This window comes from Grampus griseus (genome assembly GCF_964374135.1).
Source record: "Grampus griseus genome assembly, chromosome: 19".
Taxonomy (NCBI): Eukaryota; Metazoa; Chordata; class Mammalia; order Artiodactyla; family Delphinidae; genus Grampus; species Grampus griseus.
In genome coordinates, this window is record NC_139013.1 from 13,998,147 (window position 1) to 14,018,969 (window position 20,823).

Here is a 20,823-nt window from a genome sequence, read left to right on the forward strand (position 1 = left end):
GACGTGGACGTTTGTTGACCGAGACAAGAAACGCCTGCGGTGTAATGAACCCTGTTTGCTTCCCCAGCCCGTCAGTCTCCAGAGGAGGCCTGTGAAGTGAACCGAATCGCTGCTGCAGCTCTAAAAGCCAGGTTCTTTGTGAGTTTGTGCTGCTTCTTTGTTTCCGTGAAATGCATTTGGTTTTCAGGACACGAGATTTTTTTATTTCCTTCCCTTGGAATATCCTGCTTAAAAGAATGATCTACTTATTGATTTGGGCCTGAGGATTTCTCTACCTCATTAAGGGCAGGGACCTAATTTATAGATTCTCATTCTAGTGCCCACTTAATTCAGTTCTGCAGTTAGTTAACCATGTGCTATAAATTAAGTTGCTCTGTGAGCACAGCTTTTCCAAGGATTCTAATGATGGAAATAGCCCTATTGGAAGTTAACGTTTATGTTTTCTTTTTTTTTTTTTTTTTTGCGGTACGCGGGCCTCTCACTGTTGTGGCCTCGCCCGTTGTGGAGCACAGGCTCCGGACGCGCAGGCTCAGCGGCCATGGCTCACGGGCCCAGCCGCTCCGCGGCACGTGGGATCCTCCCGGACTGGGGCACGAACCCGTGTTCCCTGCATCGGCAGGCGGACTCTCAACCACTGCGCCACCAGGGAAGCCTATGTTTTCTTTTTGACTGTGATTTGTTGAGTAGTAGTTTAGGGCTTTAGACATCTGTAATTATTACGGAGTATGAGTGGGGATTTTTTTTTTCCCAGGGGAATCCATGAGTGGAAATTTTTGGTACCAGCCTGATGTAGTTAGAGGTTTGATAGCATGAGTTTGTTTTATTTATTTTTGACAAATGAAAAATTGTATGTATTTAAGGTGTACAACATGTTTTCATATATGTACACATTGTGGAATGGAATGCTAACCACACCGACTAATTAACATATCCATTACCTCTCTTAGTTACCTTTTTTTGTGTGTGTGACACGAATACTTAAGATATACTGTCTTGACAAATGTCTAGTATATAATACATTATTATTATTATCTATAGTAACCATGCTGTGCATTATTTATCTTATAACTGAACTTATTTATCTTATAACTGAAAGTTTGTAGTTTGTTTTGGGTATGTCTTTGGATAGAGGAAGAGAGGTGTGTGTAGTGGTTGAAAATTTTGAACCTAGAGAGTTTTAATCCTGACAACCACTTAAATCTGAGTGAGTTTGGGCAGTCTTTCTGTGTTGCAGTTTCTTAATATGTAAAATCGGAATTATTATATACCTCACAGGGTTGTTTTGAAGATTACCTGAATTAATATCCGTTAAACCTCTTAGAAGATTACCTGGCACATTAGAAGAGTGCTTAATTAATATTAGCTGTTGCTGTTAGTGATGATTCTTAGTCTTTCCCTATCAACTTTGTATATTCCCAAGAATAATGGAAACGTGAAGTTAATTAGGATGAATACTTGCAAGCAGGAAAATGAATCCCGCTCAGGTGGACCAGAACAGGGATTCTTAATATGAAGTCTTTGGACTCTGTTTATGAGTTTTCAGGACAAGAAAAATCTAAGGTATATACAGAAATATTGTATATATTTGTCAATGGGTAATTTGGGGGAAGAAGTCTATCATTTCATATTATCAGAGTTGTATAAGACCCAACAAGATTGATTCTCACTGGTCTAGAATCAAAGTCTGGGATAACTGGGAATGACTTTTGGGATAATCTTAAAAAATTAGTATCTAGCAATTTGGTTAAGTAACTCACAGTCCATACATGTGATGGAATGTTATGCGATAATAAAGATTAGGTTTATAAAGTCATAAGAAAAAACCATATAATGTAATATTGGGAAGTACTTATTGTTCTGAATAAAAAATTTTAAAGAAATTGTTAAGTTACATATGTGTCCTGAACGCTAAGGTAAGGATTAACAAGATCTTTTGCAAGGATTTAATAATTGGTTATTCGTTGGCACGCAGGAGGGGTTAACTCAAATGATTGAGCAGCTGCTGTGAAATAAGCATTTTTTTCTGTCTGCTGTGCATACTGTCTCTTAATCTTTGGAAATGTCACGAACCAGCTTTGTGATCCTTCACAGAAGGATCTCTGGGTGTTAATGAACTACAACATTGAAGAACTGGTAAGAATTATTTTTTCAGTGACATTGATTTCCCTGTTGTTACTACTTATGCAGGCCTATTTAATCAGTTTTTTTTTTAATGACTATAAGGTACCCACCTTCCCAAATCATTAAAAAATTATTTTTAATGGGAATAGCTTTTTTTTTTTTTTTTTTTTTTTTTTTCCGGTTCGCGGGGCTCTCACTGTTGTGGCCTCTCCCGTTGCGGAGCACAGGCTCCGGACGCGCAGGCTCAGCGGCCATGGCTCACGGGCCCATCCTCTCCGCGGCATGCGGGATCTTCCTGAACCGGGGCACGAACCCGCGTCCCCTGCATTGGCAGGCGGACTCTCAACCACTGCGCCACCAGGGAAGCCCCATATATTTTTTAAACTGATTTTTTTTCATTTGTTTCTTGGATATTTTCCATTCCTTAACAGTTTTCTAAAACTTAGCATTTAATGATTACTTTATTCTATTTTGTGGATGTTTTATAAATTATTTAAGAAATCAGTTGTTGGGAAGTGATGTTCAAAACTGCCTAAGCAATTCCTTAAATAGCCTTTCTTAGGTCCTATTACTTAATCAGCTTTTCACTTCAAGGTCACTTGGGATTTCAGAGGTAGGAACATTTAGGAACATGGCATTGACTTTTGCCAAGTTGGGGTTCAGGTGATAACTCTGAAGTATTTGGCTGAATTTCTGAAAGAGTCTTAGAATATGAAATGGACAGTTCTGCTATTTTATGCCAGAAGCTTCATCCTCCTGATCCTTCATTTGAGTGAGAGTTTGAGAAATGAATTAATGATAATCTTACAAAAAACAAAATTATTTTAACCTCAGAGAAGACTTGGGAAAGGAAGGCGAAATAATCTAATTATACTGTATAGCTCAGTTGGAAATGGTATTTACATAGTCATAATAATGGAAATTGAATATCCATTTACCCTGTAATAGAACAAAACCGTATTGGAAGGATAGGGAGATGGAGCTACGCATACGTGCAGTGGGAGATGGGTGGATAAAAGACAGCCAGAACTGTGCTTTCCATAGTAGGAAGTCAGTAGATAATGGTTAAAACTGAAAATTCAGAAGTAGCAATATTAGCATGTTATTTGAATATATGGTGTTTAAGTAACAAAAGAAAAAGCTAAAAGAGGTGAAAATTGTTGCCTCTTGATTTGGAAGATGGGAGAAAGAAAGAGTAGCAGGGATGGAATTGTTGGGGCTTTTTGTGATATTCCTTGTAGGGTTGTTTTAAATTTATGGCCAGGTACAAGTGATACAAATTTAAAATTTTTTGATTAAAAAATTAAGAGACTCCAGAGGAGAACAAAATAAAGATCACCTGGGATACCATCCAGTAGAGGTAACATGATAAAATTTTATTCCAAGTCCATCCACAGACTTTCATGCACATGCATAATATATACATGTATGCATATGTATGTAGTTTTCTTGCCAAAAATAGAATCACACACAATACTATTTTCTAAACTATCTTCTTCTCCCAACGATATGTAGTGACCATCTTTCCATGACATCAAATAAGAATTTTACCTTTGTATTTTTAGTGGGTGTTTAGTTTTCTGTTGTGTGAATGCATGATAATTTATTTAACCTTGTTGAAGGATATTTAGGTTCTTTCTGGCTTTTTTGGTCCCATTATAACCATTTTCCACATATCATTTCATTCTTTTTACTGCATACCACAAGTGTCCATTTCTCCACAGCCTTAGTGATACTCTGAAGTATTATCAGTTTTTAAAATCTGCTAATCAAATTCCTTTAAATTCAACTCCTTAGTTACTAGTCAGTTTTAACTAGTGGGTTATTTCTACTTTCTAGAGAATTATCTGTACTCACTTTTACAAATTCACTTTTCCCCAGCCTGGATACCAAGAGAATTGGGTTGGTAAATGAGATCATGTAGGCAGTATTGATGATTCTTAATAGGAAAATGGTGAACAGTGAGCTCTGAGGATTCTGGGAAAGATAGTTCAGCCTTGAGGATGGGATCCCAGTGTGCAAGTACAGTCTTGCCATTATAAAAACTGCTAGGCATGATCTGTGCAAGTGATTCTCAAATTGTGGCATTTGGACCAGCAGCATCGGTATCAACTTGGGAATTTTTTCGAAAGGCAAATTCTCAAGCCCAACCCCAGACCTAGTAAATGCCAACCTTGAGGAGTGGGGGCCTGCAAACTGTATTTTAATAAGCCTTTCAGATGATCTGATGCATACAAAGTTTGATTACCAAACCTGCCCATTATGATCACTTGGGGAAGGTTTAAAAATTCTGATTCCCGGGTCACACTCCCTGCTAATTAAATCAGAATGTTTAGGGGATGGGAGTTAGGCATCAGTATACTTTAAAGATCTGCTGGTGATTCCAGTGTGTGGCAAAGTTTGGGAAATTCTTGTCTGTACTGTTTTCTGCCTTCAGGGTTAGGGAGGCAAGTCAGATTCCTGACTCTCAGAAGGAAGTTCTGGTTTAGATGATGTAGCCACTTCTCAGCTGGGGAAGGTGGGAACGAGGGGAGGTGGCTCTGCTCAGGACAGGTCTGGACAGCCTATGCTCAGGTCCAGATGGGCCTCGCTGGGGTGGGGAAGTAACTGGAATCTCTCCTGCTAAAATGGCTGGATATGTCCTACCATGCAGGGGCGTCTGCTCTATGTCTATCCTTGTGCAACGATTTTCCTGTCATTTTGGGGAGGGCATGTATTTGTCTAGATTACCTCTTACCTTTCATCACTTGTTTGTGTGTTGGGAGGGGCGGGTAGAGGGGTGTTGCATGTAGGAATGGAAAAGTGCTGTGAGTTTTTAAAATTTGGGAGCTGTGAGGCAATTTTGTTCTTATGGCTTCATATTCTTCCCCCAGCTCTTAGCTTCTGTGGACTCTGCTTCTGCAGCAAATGACCCTTGAGAAAAACTAACCAGTTTCTTGCAAATCTGAAATCATGGCTCATGTAAGTTGATATTTCTCTCTTTTTGAAATGCTGTAATTGTTTTCAGGTTATGTAAGCATTTTCATTAATTATCCCCAAACTTCCTAACAGAGCCCCATCCAACAGCTTTTCCCTAGTTGCTCCCACTCTAGTGAAGGATGGAGCCAGACAGCCTGGCCCCTCCTGTGTGCCCCTCTCTGTGTGAATTGACCAAATTACTCAGGGTCTCCTGTGTGTTCATTCTTTGTCTAGAGCAGAGATAAAGCAGAAATGAAGTCCCTAGAGGGAGACAACTGATAGGAGACTCTCAGGACTGGAGAACACTTTAGAGCAGCACTGTCCAATATTAAAAATACAAAATTCGTGCCTTATTAGCACAGTAGGCCTCATGGCAGTCTCATAATAAGTAGAGAATAATATGCAAGGCACATATGTAATCTTTTGTGTCACGTTTTATTTATTATTAAAAAAATTTTTTTTAATTAATTTTATTTTATTTGGCTGCCTTGGGTCTTCGTTGCTGCGCGTGGGCCTTTCTCTAGTGTTTTGGCGAGCAGGGACTACTCTTCCTTGTGGTGCGCAGGCTCTCATTGCGGTGGCTTCTCTTGTTGCAGAGCACAGGCTCTAGACGCGTGGGCTTCAGTAGTTGCTGCACATGGGCTCAGTAGTTGTGGCTCAAGGGTTCTAGAGTGCAGGCTCAGTAGTTGTGGCACATGGGCTTAGTTGCTCCGCGGCATGTAGGATCTTCCCAGACCAGGGCTGCAACCAGTGTCCCTTGCATTGGCAGGCAGATTCTTAACCAGTGTGCCACTAGGGAAGTCTCTAGTGTCATATTTTAAAAAGAAACGTGCAGTTAATTTTAATGCTTTATTTAACCCAATATAGCAAGATACTATCATTTCAAAATGTAATCAGTATAAAAATTATTGAGGTATTTTACATTCTTTTTTTTCTCTAAAGTCTTCAATATCTGGTGTATATTTTATAGTTACAGCACATCTAAATTTGTACTAGCTACAGTTCAAGTGCTCAGTAACCATGTGTCTAAGGTAGCATATTGGACATTGTAGCTTTAGAAATTTTGTGTAACCTAAATTGTAAATATAATTTAATATGTTTAAGAGTATAGAAATAATCTAAATAGCGTCATTATTAAGTCCAACATATCTATTAAATGGAGTATTTTATAATAAGTTTAAAATATTCAATAAAAGATTTGTTATAGGGCTTCCCTGGTGGCGCAGTGGTTGAGAGTCCACCTGCCGATGCAGGGGACACGGGTTCATGCCCCGGTCCAGGAAGATCCCACATGCCCTGGAGCGGCTAGGCCCGTGAGCCATGGCCGCTGAGCCTGTGCATCTGGAGCCTGTGCTCCGCAACGGGAGAGGCCACAGCAGTGAGAGGCCCACGTACGGAAAAAAAAAAAAAAAAAAAAAAAGATTTGTTATAATAAGGGAAAGTGCTAATGATACATATAGTGATGAAATTGGGTCTGGAAGAAATTCTTTAATTTTGTGCAAACTCTACTTTTTAAAAATAGAGTTCCATAAAAATATGGTTCATCTGGGGGGAAAAATTCCATTGATTATTTTTTTCTAACCCTTAAAGGGAAAGCGATTAGAGTAAATCACATTTCTGTTTTTGGCCGCACCTTGCAGCATGTGGGATCTTACCTCCCCAACCAGGTTTTGAACCCATGCCCCCTGCAGTGGGAGTGTGGAGTCTTAACCACTGGACCGCCAGGGAAGTCCCTATAGTAAATCATATTTATTTTTTTTAGGCCCGTTGCTAGCAGTATTTTTATGGACACTTTCAATTAATTGTGAAATTCTTTTCTTTTTTATTTACAATATTGTGTTAGTTTAAGGTGTACAGCAAAGTGATTCAATTATTTTTTTTCAGGTTATATTCTATTATAGGTTATTACAAGATAATGAATATAATTCTCTGTGATATACAGTAAATCCTGTTGCTTATCTATTTTATGTATATAGAGTAGTTTGTACCTGTTAGTACTCCTAATTTGTCTCTCCCTCCCTCCCCCTCCCCTTTGGTAACCATAAGTTTGTTTCTGTTTTGTATGTAATTCATTTGTATTATTTTTTTAGATTACACATATTAGTGATATCATATAGTATTTGTCTTTTTCTGATTTACTTCACTTAGTGTGATATTCTCTAGATTCATCCATGTTGCTGCAAATGACAAAATTTCAGTCTTTTTTATGGCTAGCATTCAGTTGTACATCTTAAGCCAGTCTTCTGTTGATCAGCACTTGAGTTGTTTTCCATGTTTCAGCTATTGTAAATAGTGCTGCTATGAACATTGGGGTTCATGTATCTTTTCAAATTTTTGTATTTTCGAGTTTTTGTTTTCTCCAGATATATACCCAGGAGTGGGATTGCTAGATCATATGGTAGCTCTATTTTTAGTTTTTTAAGGAACCTCCATTCTGTTCTCCATAGTGGCTGCACCAATTTACATTCCCACCAACAGTGTAGGAGGGTTCCCTTTTCTCCACACTCTCTCTAGCATTTATTATTTGTAGACTTTTGGATGATAATCATTCTGACTGGTGTGAGGCGATACCTCATTGTGGTTTTGGTTTGCATTTCTCTAATAATTGGTGATGTTGAGCATCTTTTCATGTGCCTGTTAGCCATCTGGATGTCTTCTTTGGAGAAACGTCTATCTAGGTCTTCTGCCCATTTTTGATTTGGTTGTTTGTTTTTTTGGTACTGAGTTGTATGAGCTGTTTGTATTTTTTGTATATCAACCCCTTGTCGGTCACTTCGTTTGCCAATATTTTCTCCCATTTGGTAGGCTGTCTTTTTGTTTTGTTTCCTTTTGTGCCCATCAACAGAAGATTGATGGTTTCCTTTACTGTGCAAAAGCTTTTAAGTTTGATTAGGTCCCATTTGTTTGTTTTTGCTTCTATTTCTTTTGCTGTTGGAGACTGATCTAAGAAAATATTGCTACAATTTAGTGAAACTCTGATTAATTACCTGAATGTATCTGGAAATAAGTAAAATTAGGTATCCCACAGTTATATAGGAAGTTTCGTCTGTAGCAGTAGTAGGCAAACTACAGCTTGTGAGCCAGATTCAACCCATGGCCTGTTTTTGTACAATCTATGAGTTAATTACTTTTTGAAAGAATTGTTTTAAAAAAGTAGGGAAAGGAGAAGGATATACAAATAGTGACAATATGTGGCATGTGGCCCTATACAGAAATAAATAATTTTACAAATAAAACATGGGTTTGTCATTTCAGGATTTGGTGATGTTCAGAGATGTAACTGTAGACTTTTCTCAGGAAGAGTGGGAATGTCTGAACTCAAATCAGAGGAATTTGTACAGAGATGTGATATTAGAGAACTATAGCAACCTGGTGTCACTGGGTAAGTTTATCTGTGTCAAGTAATGTAGAAATTCACATGACTGAATTTCAGGGCTATCCTTCTAAAAGCCAAATATCTGCTTTGTAGTTTGGGAATAGGCACCTTCAGCTGTTAAACTATTAAATAGCACCTTTAGCTTCCCCATAAATCAGTGACATTTACATTTTCCTTTGCCTTTTCCATAATTGCTTCTCTTGAATGACAGTTTGATATAAATTCTTAGACGCTCAGAGCAAAACCATTTTCAAAGAAATCTGGTTTCATACTGCTGTAGATGGTCTATTATCTATTAACTTACCTGCAATGTGAGTAGGAAGACAGAGGTGTCTGGCTCTACATACCTATTGAAAAAGCTTATACAATGTATATGATACTGGGTTAAATCAGTAGTTTGTAAAAACTCAAGTGGGCACATTCAATTTATTGCAACAAACATTATCTTTTAATTGATTTATGATTAAAAGTTTAAAATATATGAACTTTGCATTTAACATTGGATGAATATACTGGCAAGAAACTATATTCCTTTTAGCAAAGTATTTAAAGAAAAGCAAAAATAGTACCTAATAAACATGTAGACTGCTTACTATGTACTAGGCACTCATCCAAGCACTTTGTTTATTAAGTCAAACCTCACACAATCCTATACATTATTATAATAATGGTATACATTATTATTTATATATTTTTATGTATTATTTTATATATTATTTACATATGGGTATATATTATTTTTCCAACTGAGAAAACTGAGGCCGTAAGTTGTTCAGGTGACAGAGGCAGGATTTGAAACCACTGCTGTCAGTGGTTACTTTCTCAAGAGACAGAGGCTGTATGAATTGGCAATTAAAATAAGGCACTATTCCTATCTCTCTGTTCTTGTGATCCTGAAGTAACTCTAATATCAATGTTTTTCTGTTCATTTACTCTTCTTTGTTCTGAAGGCTTAGTCAGGTATATCCTTTCTGTATTATGTTTTCTCAAGGAGGATGTTCCGTTTCTAAACCAGATGTAATTACTCTGTTAGAGCAAGGGAAAGAACCCTGGATGGTTGTGAGGGATGAGAAAAGAAGACGGAGCCTAGGTGAGTAAGTGATAATAAGGAAAGGTAAGCTATTGTGGCATGGCATATTCCTGCTGGTTGGGAAGGAGACACACCACTTAGATGTTGATTACGAAGGAGAGACCTGAAACCTGGGAAGAAAACTTAGATTTCAGCCTGAACCACCAAAGAAATTCCATCTTTACTTCCATTTACCTCTTCTTTCTTCACTGTCCTGTTTCTTTCTCATTTCAATGGGGGAAAGCTTTCTTCACCAAAGACCACCATTTTACCTGTATTTTGCATCTAATTTCTTTCTAGCTCATCTTTTGTATTTGGCTTTTATGTATGTATTTCTTCATTGCCTTCTTTTCATGGAGTTTACGTTTTAGTAGGGTAATCATACAATAAACAAGTGGATTACTAAATATCATGAAGTGATTAAGTATTATAAAGAAAAGTGAGTAGGATAAGAATATGGAGAATTATGATGGGTTAATGGGGTAATTTTAGATAGGGTGGTCAGGGAAGAAGAACCAGTTAGCAGAGGCTCTTCAACTTGTCAAAGATGGAATCATTTGAGCATCTGTATACATAACTGCAATGTATTGCAACCACATAAAATACCACATGCTTAATTCCATAAATTCTTAATGATGCTAACAGCAGATTGTTCACCATTGGAAACTACTAAAGAACTAACTTATTTGGAAAACATAAATTTAAAAGAAAAAAGAAGTGTTTATCCTGTCTTCCTTGTAAGAACTGTACCAATAGGTAATAGATGGAGGGATGTTTTTCTTAATAAAAGTATTCAGTGAATAAATGAAGAATGATAGAATATTATCACCTTGGAACCCATAGTGAGCTATTGGATCTAGGCACTGAACATCAGTGCTGATAGCATCACAGAAATAGAGACAATGAATGAAGGGGTGAATGAAAGGATACAATATGACCTATGAAGTGGGCCTAAGTCTAATGGAGCATCTAAAGCCACCAATTTATTGGAGGAAGATAGAGGAGCATGTTCTATTACACCTTGGGAATATAGTCAGAAAAATTCAGAATATGAGAAATGCTATAGGGTCAAAAACAGTTCTTCAACAAATAAATTGTAAGGGAAATCAAAAGATAGTAGGACAGGGACTTCCCTGGCAGCGCAGTTGTTAAGAATCTGCCTGCCAATGCGGGGGACATGGGTTTGATCCCTGGTCCGGGAAGATCCCACATGCCGCAGAGCAACTAAGCCCGTATGCCACAATTACTGAGCCTGCACGCCTACAACCCATGCTCCGCGGCAAGAGAAGCCGCTGAAATGAGAAGCCCGTGCACCACAACGAAGAGTAGCACCTGCTTGCGTGCAGCAACAAAGACCCAATGCAGCCATAAATAAATAAATAAATAAATATTTTTAAAAGATAGTAGGACAGTCTGTAGGTTTTAGACACGTAGAAGACATGTCAACCATTGTACATTATGGGCTTTGGATCAGTTATTATTTTTAAATTGTTTAAAATTTTATGTATGAGGTAATTGGAAGTGTGAACACTGATTTTTGATGTTCTTAAAGAATTACTGTTCATTTTTTCAGGTTTGGATAATGGTATTATGATTATTTTTTTAAATCCTTTTAGAGATACATCCTGAAGTGATAACAAAAAACATTAGATTATGGGATTTGCTTCAGAAAATGTGAGGAGAGTGGATTAGGGTCTGCATAGGCCAGTACTGGGCTTGGTTGGTGGTTGCTGAGGCTGGCCATAGATACATGGACATTTATAATTACTCTTCTCCTTTTGTGTATGTCAGATATGCTCTGTAATAAAATTTTGTTTCTTTTAAAGTTATTGGGAGATGAAAAGAAAGTGAGAAGTGAGGCAGTGATGAAAATAAATATATATAACTCTTGGAGGAATTTTGCCATAAAAGCAGACACATGGGGTACAGGGAAAGTATCTTAAGATGTGATGAGGTATTAGAACATGTATATAGGCTGAAGGGAATGATTTCAAAGAGGGAAAATTGATGGAGTAGAGAAAGAGGGAATTCTGTAAGCAATGACTTTCAGTAAATGGGTAGGAATCAATTTATGAAGGAAAACCAATGCATATGATAAGACTATGGACACAGGTTGGTTGGATAACGTGGTGAAGGGGAGAATAACATTTTTCTTTAAATTGCTTCTTATTTCTTAATGAAATTAGCAGTAAAATTATCAGCAGAATGTGAAGGTTATTTGGAATTCAGTATGGATTATTTAATATTGAGTTGGCCAAAAAGTTCATTTGGGTTTTTCCATAACATCTTATGGAAAAACCGGAATGAACTTTTAGGCCAACACCATATTTGATCAGTTTTGATTTTCAGAAGTACAGTTCTGTGGTTATAGGGTTTTAACATTTACAGATCTCTGGTTGCATTTACCCTGGTGTTAATGTGCCTAAAACTGCCTCTGTCATAAATATTCTGTATCCGTATCATCTTGTATCAGCAAAGGTTATTGAAGACATTGTATCTCAGGAAACTAATTAACTCTATGAACAGGTAATTCATATTTTCTTTTTAATTAAAGCTGGTATCCTGCAAATGGAAATAATATTTCTCCTTTTACATTGCTTTAAGATAGGTTAATATTTTGCTTTCACATTAGCATTATTTACTAGAATAAAGTCCTTTGATTCAGTAGAATACAAACTAATATTTGGTTTATTAATTTTGAGTAGTTAAATATTTTATATATGTCTTTTGATGTTTAGTTTGGCCTTTTGTTTTAGAGTTGGTCCAGTCAGTTTTTTCTTGATTAAATCATACATATAATGCATAGGCTATTATTTCCAGTTTCAATTTATTTAAAGTAGAACAAGAATCTAAAGATACTTGTAAAGCAAACTGTGTGCAGAATCCTTCATGACTCTTTACATTTCCCATCAATCTTTACTATTTTCTCACTCATGCCTATTTTGAGAACAATGCAGTGTGCATCCCTAGCCAGAACTTGCAAAGCACTGAACCTAGTTTTCATAGATAGAAATGGTTGTCTTTCAGTTTCTTGAAGGGGAAAGAACTGGCATAAACAAATTTGGGAACAATTATGGCTGACTTTTAACAGAAATCTTAAGATTACACTTCAGTTGTTTATGCAGCTGACCCTTGAACAACATGGGTTTAAACTGCATGGGTCCATTTATACATGGGTTTAAAAAAATAAATGTGTATTACAGTACTGCATGACCTGGGGTTGGTTGAATCTGTGGATGCAGAACTGCGGATATGGAGGTCCAACTGTAAAGTTACACACAGATTTTCAGTAGAGGGGCGGGGGAGGGGGTGGTATTGTCCCCTCTAACCCCTATGTTCAAGGGTCAACTGTAGTATAGTCTCCTAGATGAGAATGTTCAGCGTGCCAAAGCCTTAATCTGACACGTCATTTAGGTGGGGAAGCCATATAAGCGTCTCTATATCCACACTGGGAATATTTTGTTTGTTCTTTAAATTAAAATGTTCAACTTCTATAGGATAAGTTTTATAACTTCTACTTTGTTTTTTATGAGTGAATATGGACATTTTGCCCTAAGTTTGTTTATACTTTTATTTTGTGCATTTTCTACTCACTTCCTTTATTCCATTACTTTTTCCATTGTTTAATGTTTCTTATACAGTTTGTATGGGCTTTTCTGCTGTATACAATTTCTCATTTTTCTTACAAATGTTTGGGCCTTCACTTTTGGTTTTGACTGTGACTTTCCTTTAGATCACTGGTTTTTAATTTTTAATTTGCAAGTAAATCCTTTGAAATCACCATCTTAATAACAACTGTCATACTTTTGTACCTGCCTGCTTATTTACTACTGTTATGACTAGCTAATTACTGTTCATTTTATGTATAATTTATATCTTATTTGTCTTAATGAGACCTTAAATTGTTTTTTTCCCCCAAATTTCTACAAAATTGTCATAGTTTTATATTGCTTTCTTGAATGGGGAGATAGAGACAGACAGACAGGAGGAGAGAGAGGGAAGGGGAGAAAGAGAAAGAGAGGAGTAAAGGAAGGAGAACAGGAGAGAGGGAAGGGAGGGGGAAGCATGGAGAAAGACACTCAGATTTCATAGGAGTATTTTCTGTGCCATTCATTTTTTTGTCTCTGCTCACAAATTATCTACACTATTTAAATCATTATTGCCTTTTAACGTCTTTTTAGTATATCCTTTTTAAAATAAACTTATTGAAATACGAACAGATATAAAAAATACAGAATTATAATATGTGGCTCACTGAATTTTCACAAAGTAATTACACATTGATTCAGAAATAGAGCTTTACTAGTATATCAGAAGCTCCCCCCTAACTTTCTCCAGTCATTCCTCCCTACCAAAGTTAACTACTAACCTGACTTCTAACAAGTCCATAGATTAGTTTTACTGTTTTCAAGCTTTATAAAAATGGAATAGTATAAATTCTTTTATGCCTGGCTTTGTTTACTCACCATTATGTTTGTGAGAATGATCCATGTTGTTGTGTGTACTTGTAGATTATTCATTCTCATTGCTGTTACAGTTTGTCTCATTGCTCTTATTGCATTGTATCCACATATCTTAATTTTCTTTGTCATTCTTCTGTTGATGAACACTTAGATTCTTTCCAGTTTGGGTATATTAAAAATAATGTTGCTGTATTGTAGATTTTTTAAAATACCTTTTTCTTTTTGAAAAATATTGAAATCTTATTTCAAAAATTTTGAGAAAATATACATTTGAGAAAAATACGTCTCTGCTCAGAATTTCATTAGCATGTTACTCTTTTATAAACCTGTTGCTGTGACTGAAAAATCACTAATATATTTTTAGGCAGTACCTAAATGGCATTGGCTATGAAGACTTCAGGGAGAATATAGGAAAGGGTATGAAGGAACAAAACAGGTTGAGTATTTGTAACATAGTGTGTATAGTTAATAAACTCAAATGAAAATAAATAAGTAGAACCTTTTATTACCTTGATCGTGAAAGTGAGGTTCACTCACAACTGTGCAACGTAGAAAATGAACTGAAGTGGAGATATCTGCAAGTGAAAGTGGAGAGGCCATTGGAAGGATGATCAGGTGTAAAGAAATTTTTCCATGTATGTATTTGATTGAGATAGCTTAGATGTGCTTTTGTTTCCCATCTCTATAGGAAGTGATAAAAAAGAAGGTGTAAGATTGGAGGCAAGGCAAAATATACATTTTTACTATTAACTAATTATTGAAATTTAATAATTAATAGTTACTGTGTGCTATGGGTTTGTTATTCAGTGATAAGTGAAAGATTGTTTCTGCCCTTGGGGTAAGAAAATAGAATAAAAACTGGGAAAGTTAATGAATATACCACAGCAGAATTGAAAAAAAGTTTTAAGCAAGGAACAAGTTATTAGGATAGAAAATAAAGGATATAAATTAGATGAAGTCAGCACAGGTATTTTTTCTGACTTTTATCATGATACCTAAAGGATGAAAGGAACCCAACCATGTGGAGAGCCCGCCAGCATTCCTGGGAGATTTAACAGCCAGTAAAAAGCTCTAAGAAATGGAAAGATTGTAACATATTTTAGCAACTGAAAGGAGGTAAGTGTGACAGATGTAGGGTGCAGAGGGGGCAGTAGCTTGAGATGACATCTTTTGGTAAACAAAGGCCATGTTATTCATAATAAAGTGTTTCTACTGTATTCTTATTAAAAAGAGAAATCATTAAAAAGTTTAGGTAGAGATCTCAGACTTTGATTTGCTTCTGAATTATCTGGTCTTAACTCATTTTCTTTATTCCTCTTAGCTTTTTTCAAGCTACATGATTTTTAAAGAGTTTTTAAGCACATTTTCTTCAACTGGACTTTCCTATTATAAAATTTTTATTTGCTTATTTGTTTACTTTTTCTAGAATAAGAAAATAACATGTGTTTATCTTATTTTCTTTCAGATTTGGAATCCAGATATGGCACTAAAAAATTATTTGAAGTAAAGGATGTTTGTGAAATGAATGTATCTCAGTGGGAGATAATGGAAAGAATTAGAAGTTGTGGCCTTGAAGATTCCTTTTTCAGGAAAGATTGTGAATATAAAAAGTTTGAGGGACAAGAGGGTCCTCAGGAGGCGTATTTCAGGCAAGTGAAAAAAACCACCTCTGAAAAAATGCCCAAGAACAAAAAACGCACATCTCTTACTCTGTATCAGAGAATTCACAATAGAGAGAAACCCTATGAATGTGGGGATTGTGGGAAGGCTTTTAGAGTACGCCAACAACTCACTTTCCATCAGAGAATTCATACTGGTGAGAAACCCTATGAATGTAAAGAATGTGGAAAAGCCTTTAGACAGTGTGCCCACCTTAGTCGACATCAGAGAATTCATGCTTCTGACAAACTCCTTGAATGTAAAAGATGTGGAAAAATCTTTACATGTGGTGCAGATCTTCGTGTACATCAGAGAATTCATGTTGGTGAGAAGCCTTATGACTGTAAAGAATGTGGGAAGGCCTTTAGAGTGCGAGGACAACTTAATCTCCATCAAAGGATTCATACTGGTGAGAAACCCTATGAATGTAAGGAATGTGGGAAGACCTTTAGACAATATGCACACCTTACTCGACATCAAAGACTTAATATTGCTGAGAAATGCTATGAATGTAGGGAATGTGGGCAGGCTTTTCTGTGTAGTACAGGTCTTAGAGTACATCACAAACTTCATACTGGTGAGAAACCCTATGACTGTAAGGAGTGTGGGAAGGCCTTTAGAGTGCGGCAACAACTTACTCTCCATCAGAGAATTCATACTGGCGAGAAACCCTATGATTGTAAGGAATGTGGGAAGACTTTTAGTCGTGCCTATCATCTGACTCTCCATCAGAGAATTCATACTGGTGAGAAACCTTATGAATGTAAGGAATGTCAGAAGTTCTTTCGTCGTTACTCAGAACTTATTTCACATCAGGGTATTCATATTGGAGAGAAACCCTATGATTGTAAGGAATGTGGGAAGGCCTTCAGACTGTTCTCACAACTTACTCAACATCAGAGTATTCATTTTGGTGAGAAACCTTATAAATGTAAGGAATGTGAGAAGACTTTTAGACTGCTCTCCCAACTTACTCAACATCAGAGTATTCATACTGGTGAGAAACCCTATGACTGTAAGGAATGTGGAAAGGCCTTTAGACTACATTCATCACTTATTCAACATCAGAGAATTCATTCTGGTGAGAAACCATACAAATGTAAGGAATGTAAGAAGGCATTTAGACAACATTCACATCTTACTTACCATCAGCGAGTTCATAAGGTCACTAAATAATTATTAGAAAGCCATCCATTGTGAATTTTGTGTTAAGGGGCAGTAGAAAATAAATCCTGGAGGAAAAGTGTTTGAATGTAGGAATCCCTTTTGCTTCATGCTCAAAATTAAAATAAGAGGTTTTAAAAGAATAGGTTAATTTAATTAATATATAGAAATATTTCGTCACCATTCAAACCATGTTAAACCTTAGGAAGTTCTTTCTAGAAAGAAACTCTCTTAAAGGAGTGAATGTGGAAAAGCTTTTGATCTTACCTGTTATCACCTCTGTTCTTTCATCTGTACAGTATACCTATGGAAGTTGCCAGGGCACCAACTCATTCTGGAAATTGATAAATAAAAGGAAGGAAATGTGATTTAGCCTGCATTTCCTATATAAACTATATTTCAAGGCAACTAGAAGTTGATGAGGTAAAGTTCTTTATTAGAGATTTTTATAGGACATAATGAAATAATGGATCTAGGCACAATTCTCAGTAGAGGTGTTAAGACCATTAGGTGAATGGTTGATGTCAACTTCATAGTGAATAGATCAGGTTGACAACATCTGAACCCACTGATCAATTTTAATCTCATCAAAAATAGGACAAAACATTTTGTGCCTCCTGATATGATACAATAAGACATACCATTGACAAAAAATATTGAACCTGAATCTAATTAAAGCATCAAGATCTAACTCCCAGTTTAGAGAAAATTCAGGAAACAAGAACAAATTACATGATACAGCAAGAAGCAGACAAATCTAAAATGTGGGTAATTCTACAAGAGTAACGACAGCTTCTCAACCAATAAAATGGATTGAAAAAGGGAGGTGGAACTCTTAGATATTAAGAGTCTTAAGAGATGTATCAATCAAATGCAATGAATGAGTGGTTCTCATTTAGATCACAAGTTGAACAAGTGTAAAAAAGACATTTTTATGACAGTTGGGGAAATGGGACTATTGACAGTATTAGATAATATTAAGAATTATGTTCTTGTTAGATGTGCAAATAGCATTGTGTTTATGTAAAAGTGTCTTAGAGATAAATTAGCAAGTTTATACACATGAAATTATATGTCTAGAATTACCTTTAAAATGCTCATGCAAAAGAAAATTGAAGATGGATAACTTGTTTGTCAAAATCATGGTAAGATGAGTCAGGTGTGTGGTTTTTGCTCATTTTGTTTTTGCTCTTTTCTCTATTTTCATGTATTTTAAATTTTCCATAATTTTTTTTAAAGATAAAGTATCTGTGAAATTATAACCCACTTAAAGTGAATGATGTTTGTAAATGGCTACATATCAGAACTTACGGATGTTGCTAAAGTTTTACACACAGGGATATTAAATGTGCTATAATGTATTTGGGAAATTAAGATTGAGGATCCAGATTTTATCTAGTTCACCTAATGCTACATCTGTTGTAGTGCCTGTCCCATAGTACTTCGTATATTTCAAGAGTGAGTAAAAAGAGCAATTACAACTACTTGTGGAAATTAATGGAATAGAACTGTTTTATCTGATAAGGTAGCTGCTGGCAACATGTTGAACACTTAAAATTGAGCTATTGAGAGCCTGAATTGCGGTTAGTACAAATTAAGATGGTGTTAAGTGTAAAAAACACACAAGTTTTGAATACTTCTAAAAAAATATCTAACAGGTCAGTTTCTCACAGCGTTTCTCTGCTGTTGTTGGGAAGCTGTGATATTCAGCGGATTGCATTACTGCATAATACAGAACCCAATTTAAGTATGGCTCTGCTTCCAAGTAGCAGCATGTTTACACACTTTGGTCTCTTTGGTTCTACCCCAAGTCATGCTGAATTTTTTTTTCTTTTCATAAAACGTTGCCTGTGTTTACAGCTGAGTAGTTTTCTCAGACTGTTTATAGCCTGTAGATGTTTCGGCATCCAAAGGCACTTTTTTACTTTATACTGTTTCCCACTAAGTTCAAGCTTGCAGTGCTTCAAGTAGTACAATTCTCTTTAAGACTGTGTTTTCTATGATTTTTATTAGGGTTCATTCAATTAGACAAAAGATCAACAGGCTCTTCTCTGTATTGGGTTCCCTGTGAGGCTACTGTGGAAAAACGACTTTGAAATTCTTAGAAGCCACGCTGTTTCACAGAAAGGATGCAAGTTGGCTTTATCTTTACCCTGGGGTGACATTTTCAGGACAGCACCACATATTTGAGTTTTCCTCCCCTCTCAGGCCCATTATAACTTTGAGAACCCTTTGCTACCTGTAAACACTGTCATGAACCCTCTATTTCCTTGAAATTCTACTTGAAATATGCACCAATCGATATAATGAATAGAATGATTTTTTTTTTACTCTGTTAATATGATGGATTACCTTCATGGATTTTCAAATATTAAGCCTTATATCACTGGAGTAAACTCCATTTGTCTGTAGTGTGTACTTTAAATATATATATATATTGCTGTACTTGCTGTGATTGCTATGATTTACTAATGTTTTGTTGAGGATTTTTGCATCTGTATTCATGAAGGATACTGGTCTATAGTTTTGTTCTATTTTTGCCTCATTTGGTATCAGGTTGATGGTGTTCTCATAACGTGAGTTTGGAAATGTTGCTTCCTTTTAATTTCTGGAAGAGGTAGTGTAGAAGTGGTGTTAATTATTCTTTGAATGGTAGAATATTCCAGTGAAACCATTTGGGCCTTGCAATGGACTGAATGTGTCTCCTTAAAATGTGATGACATCCTAACCCCCAATGTGATGGTATTAGGAGGTGGGGCCTCTCAAGAGATAATTAGGTCATGAGGGTGGAGCCCTTCTGAATGAGATTAGTACCCTTGTAAAAGTGACCCCAGAGAGTTCTCTCACCCTCTCCTGCCGTGTGAGGAGGATACAACAAGAAGATGACAGTTTTCAATCTGGAAGATGTTTCTCACCAAAACTAACTGTGCTAGCACCCTAATGTCAGACTTCCAGCCTCCAAACCTGTGAGAAATAAATTTGTTTACAAACTACCCAGTCTGTGGTACCATGTTATAGCAGCCCAAGCTGAATAAGACAAGTTTGTACTAGAAGTGGGTACTAATGTAAAAGACATGGAAGTGGCTTTGGAACTGAATAGTGAGTGGATAAAGGCTGAAAAGAGTTTTGACGTGCATGCAAAAAATAACGGATGTTAAGGGTGATTCTGGTGAAATCTCAGAAAAGAGGAGAGCTGAAGAGAAAACCTCAGTCTTAGGAAATAATCATGAACAAAATATTAGTAGAAATATGGACAGTAAAGACCATTCTGCCGCAGTCTTAGATGGAAATGAGGAACGTATTATTGGAAACTGGAGGAAAGGTCATTCTTTTTATAGTGGCAAAGAACAGGGCTAAATTGTGTTTGTGTTCTAGTATTTTGTGGAAAGTAGATCTTCTGAGCAATGAAATTTAATGTGTGGCTTTGCTCCTCCTGGCTGATTATAATGAAGTGCAAGAAGAGAGAAATGACTTAAAGATGGAGTTTTTGAAGCAGAATGTAAAGATTTGGAAAATTCTTAGCTGAGTAAATAGTGTTAAAGTGAGGGCATAGATTGGGAAAGAATAGCATCCTATAAGTTGGTTGGGAGACATGTGGGATGAAACTGGGGACATTGAGCTCCTGAGTTTAGAGTCTGCTTTACTAATGGAAGTGGCATCCCCATCCACAGTGGCAATGGCATTTCCACCTCCATTTGAGGGGATTAAGCCCGCATTGCCTGAAGAAACCATGACCTCCCCTGAGGCAGTGGCCATGCAAGATGATGCTGATGGGCCTATCACTAGACTCAAATCCCAGCAGACTCCTAAAGGTGAAGTACAAAGTGTGACCCAGGAGGAGGTGTGCTACACTCCAAAAGAATTACTTGAGTTTTCTAATTTTTACAGGCAAATCTAGGGAACAAGTATGGGAATGGATACTAAGGATGTGGAATAATGGTGGAAGGAACATGATTGGAAATTTGGTGACAGTGAAATCTGGGAAAGAGTTGTGTGGATAGACCTCTCTGGGC

General features: G+C 36.6%; 1 protein-coding gene across 1 annotated transcript; it reads left to right on the plus strand.

Moving 5' to 3' along the window:
* Nucleotides 1-904: 904 nt before the first annotated feature.
* ZFP30 (ZFP30 zinc finger protein) lies at nt 905-19,786 on the plus strand. The gene is made up of 6 exons (XM_082677893.1): nt 905-1,560; nt 1,973-2,133; nt 4,995-5,082; nt 8,335-8,461; nt 9,447-9,545; nt 15,453-19,786. The coding sequence occupies exons 3-6, from the start codon at nt 5,074-5,076 to the stop codon at nt 16,820-16,822; spliced, it is 1,605 nt and encodes a 534-aa protein (XP_082534019.1). The 5' UTR covers nt 905-1,560; nt 1,973-2,133; nt 4,995-5,073; the 3' UTR covers nt 16,823-19,786.
* Nucleotides 19,787-20,823: the final 1,037 nt, after the last annotated feature.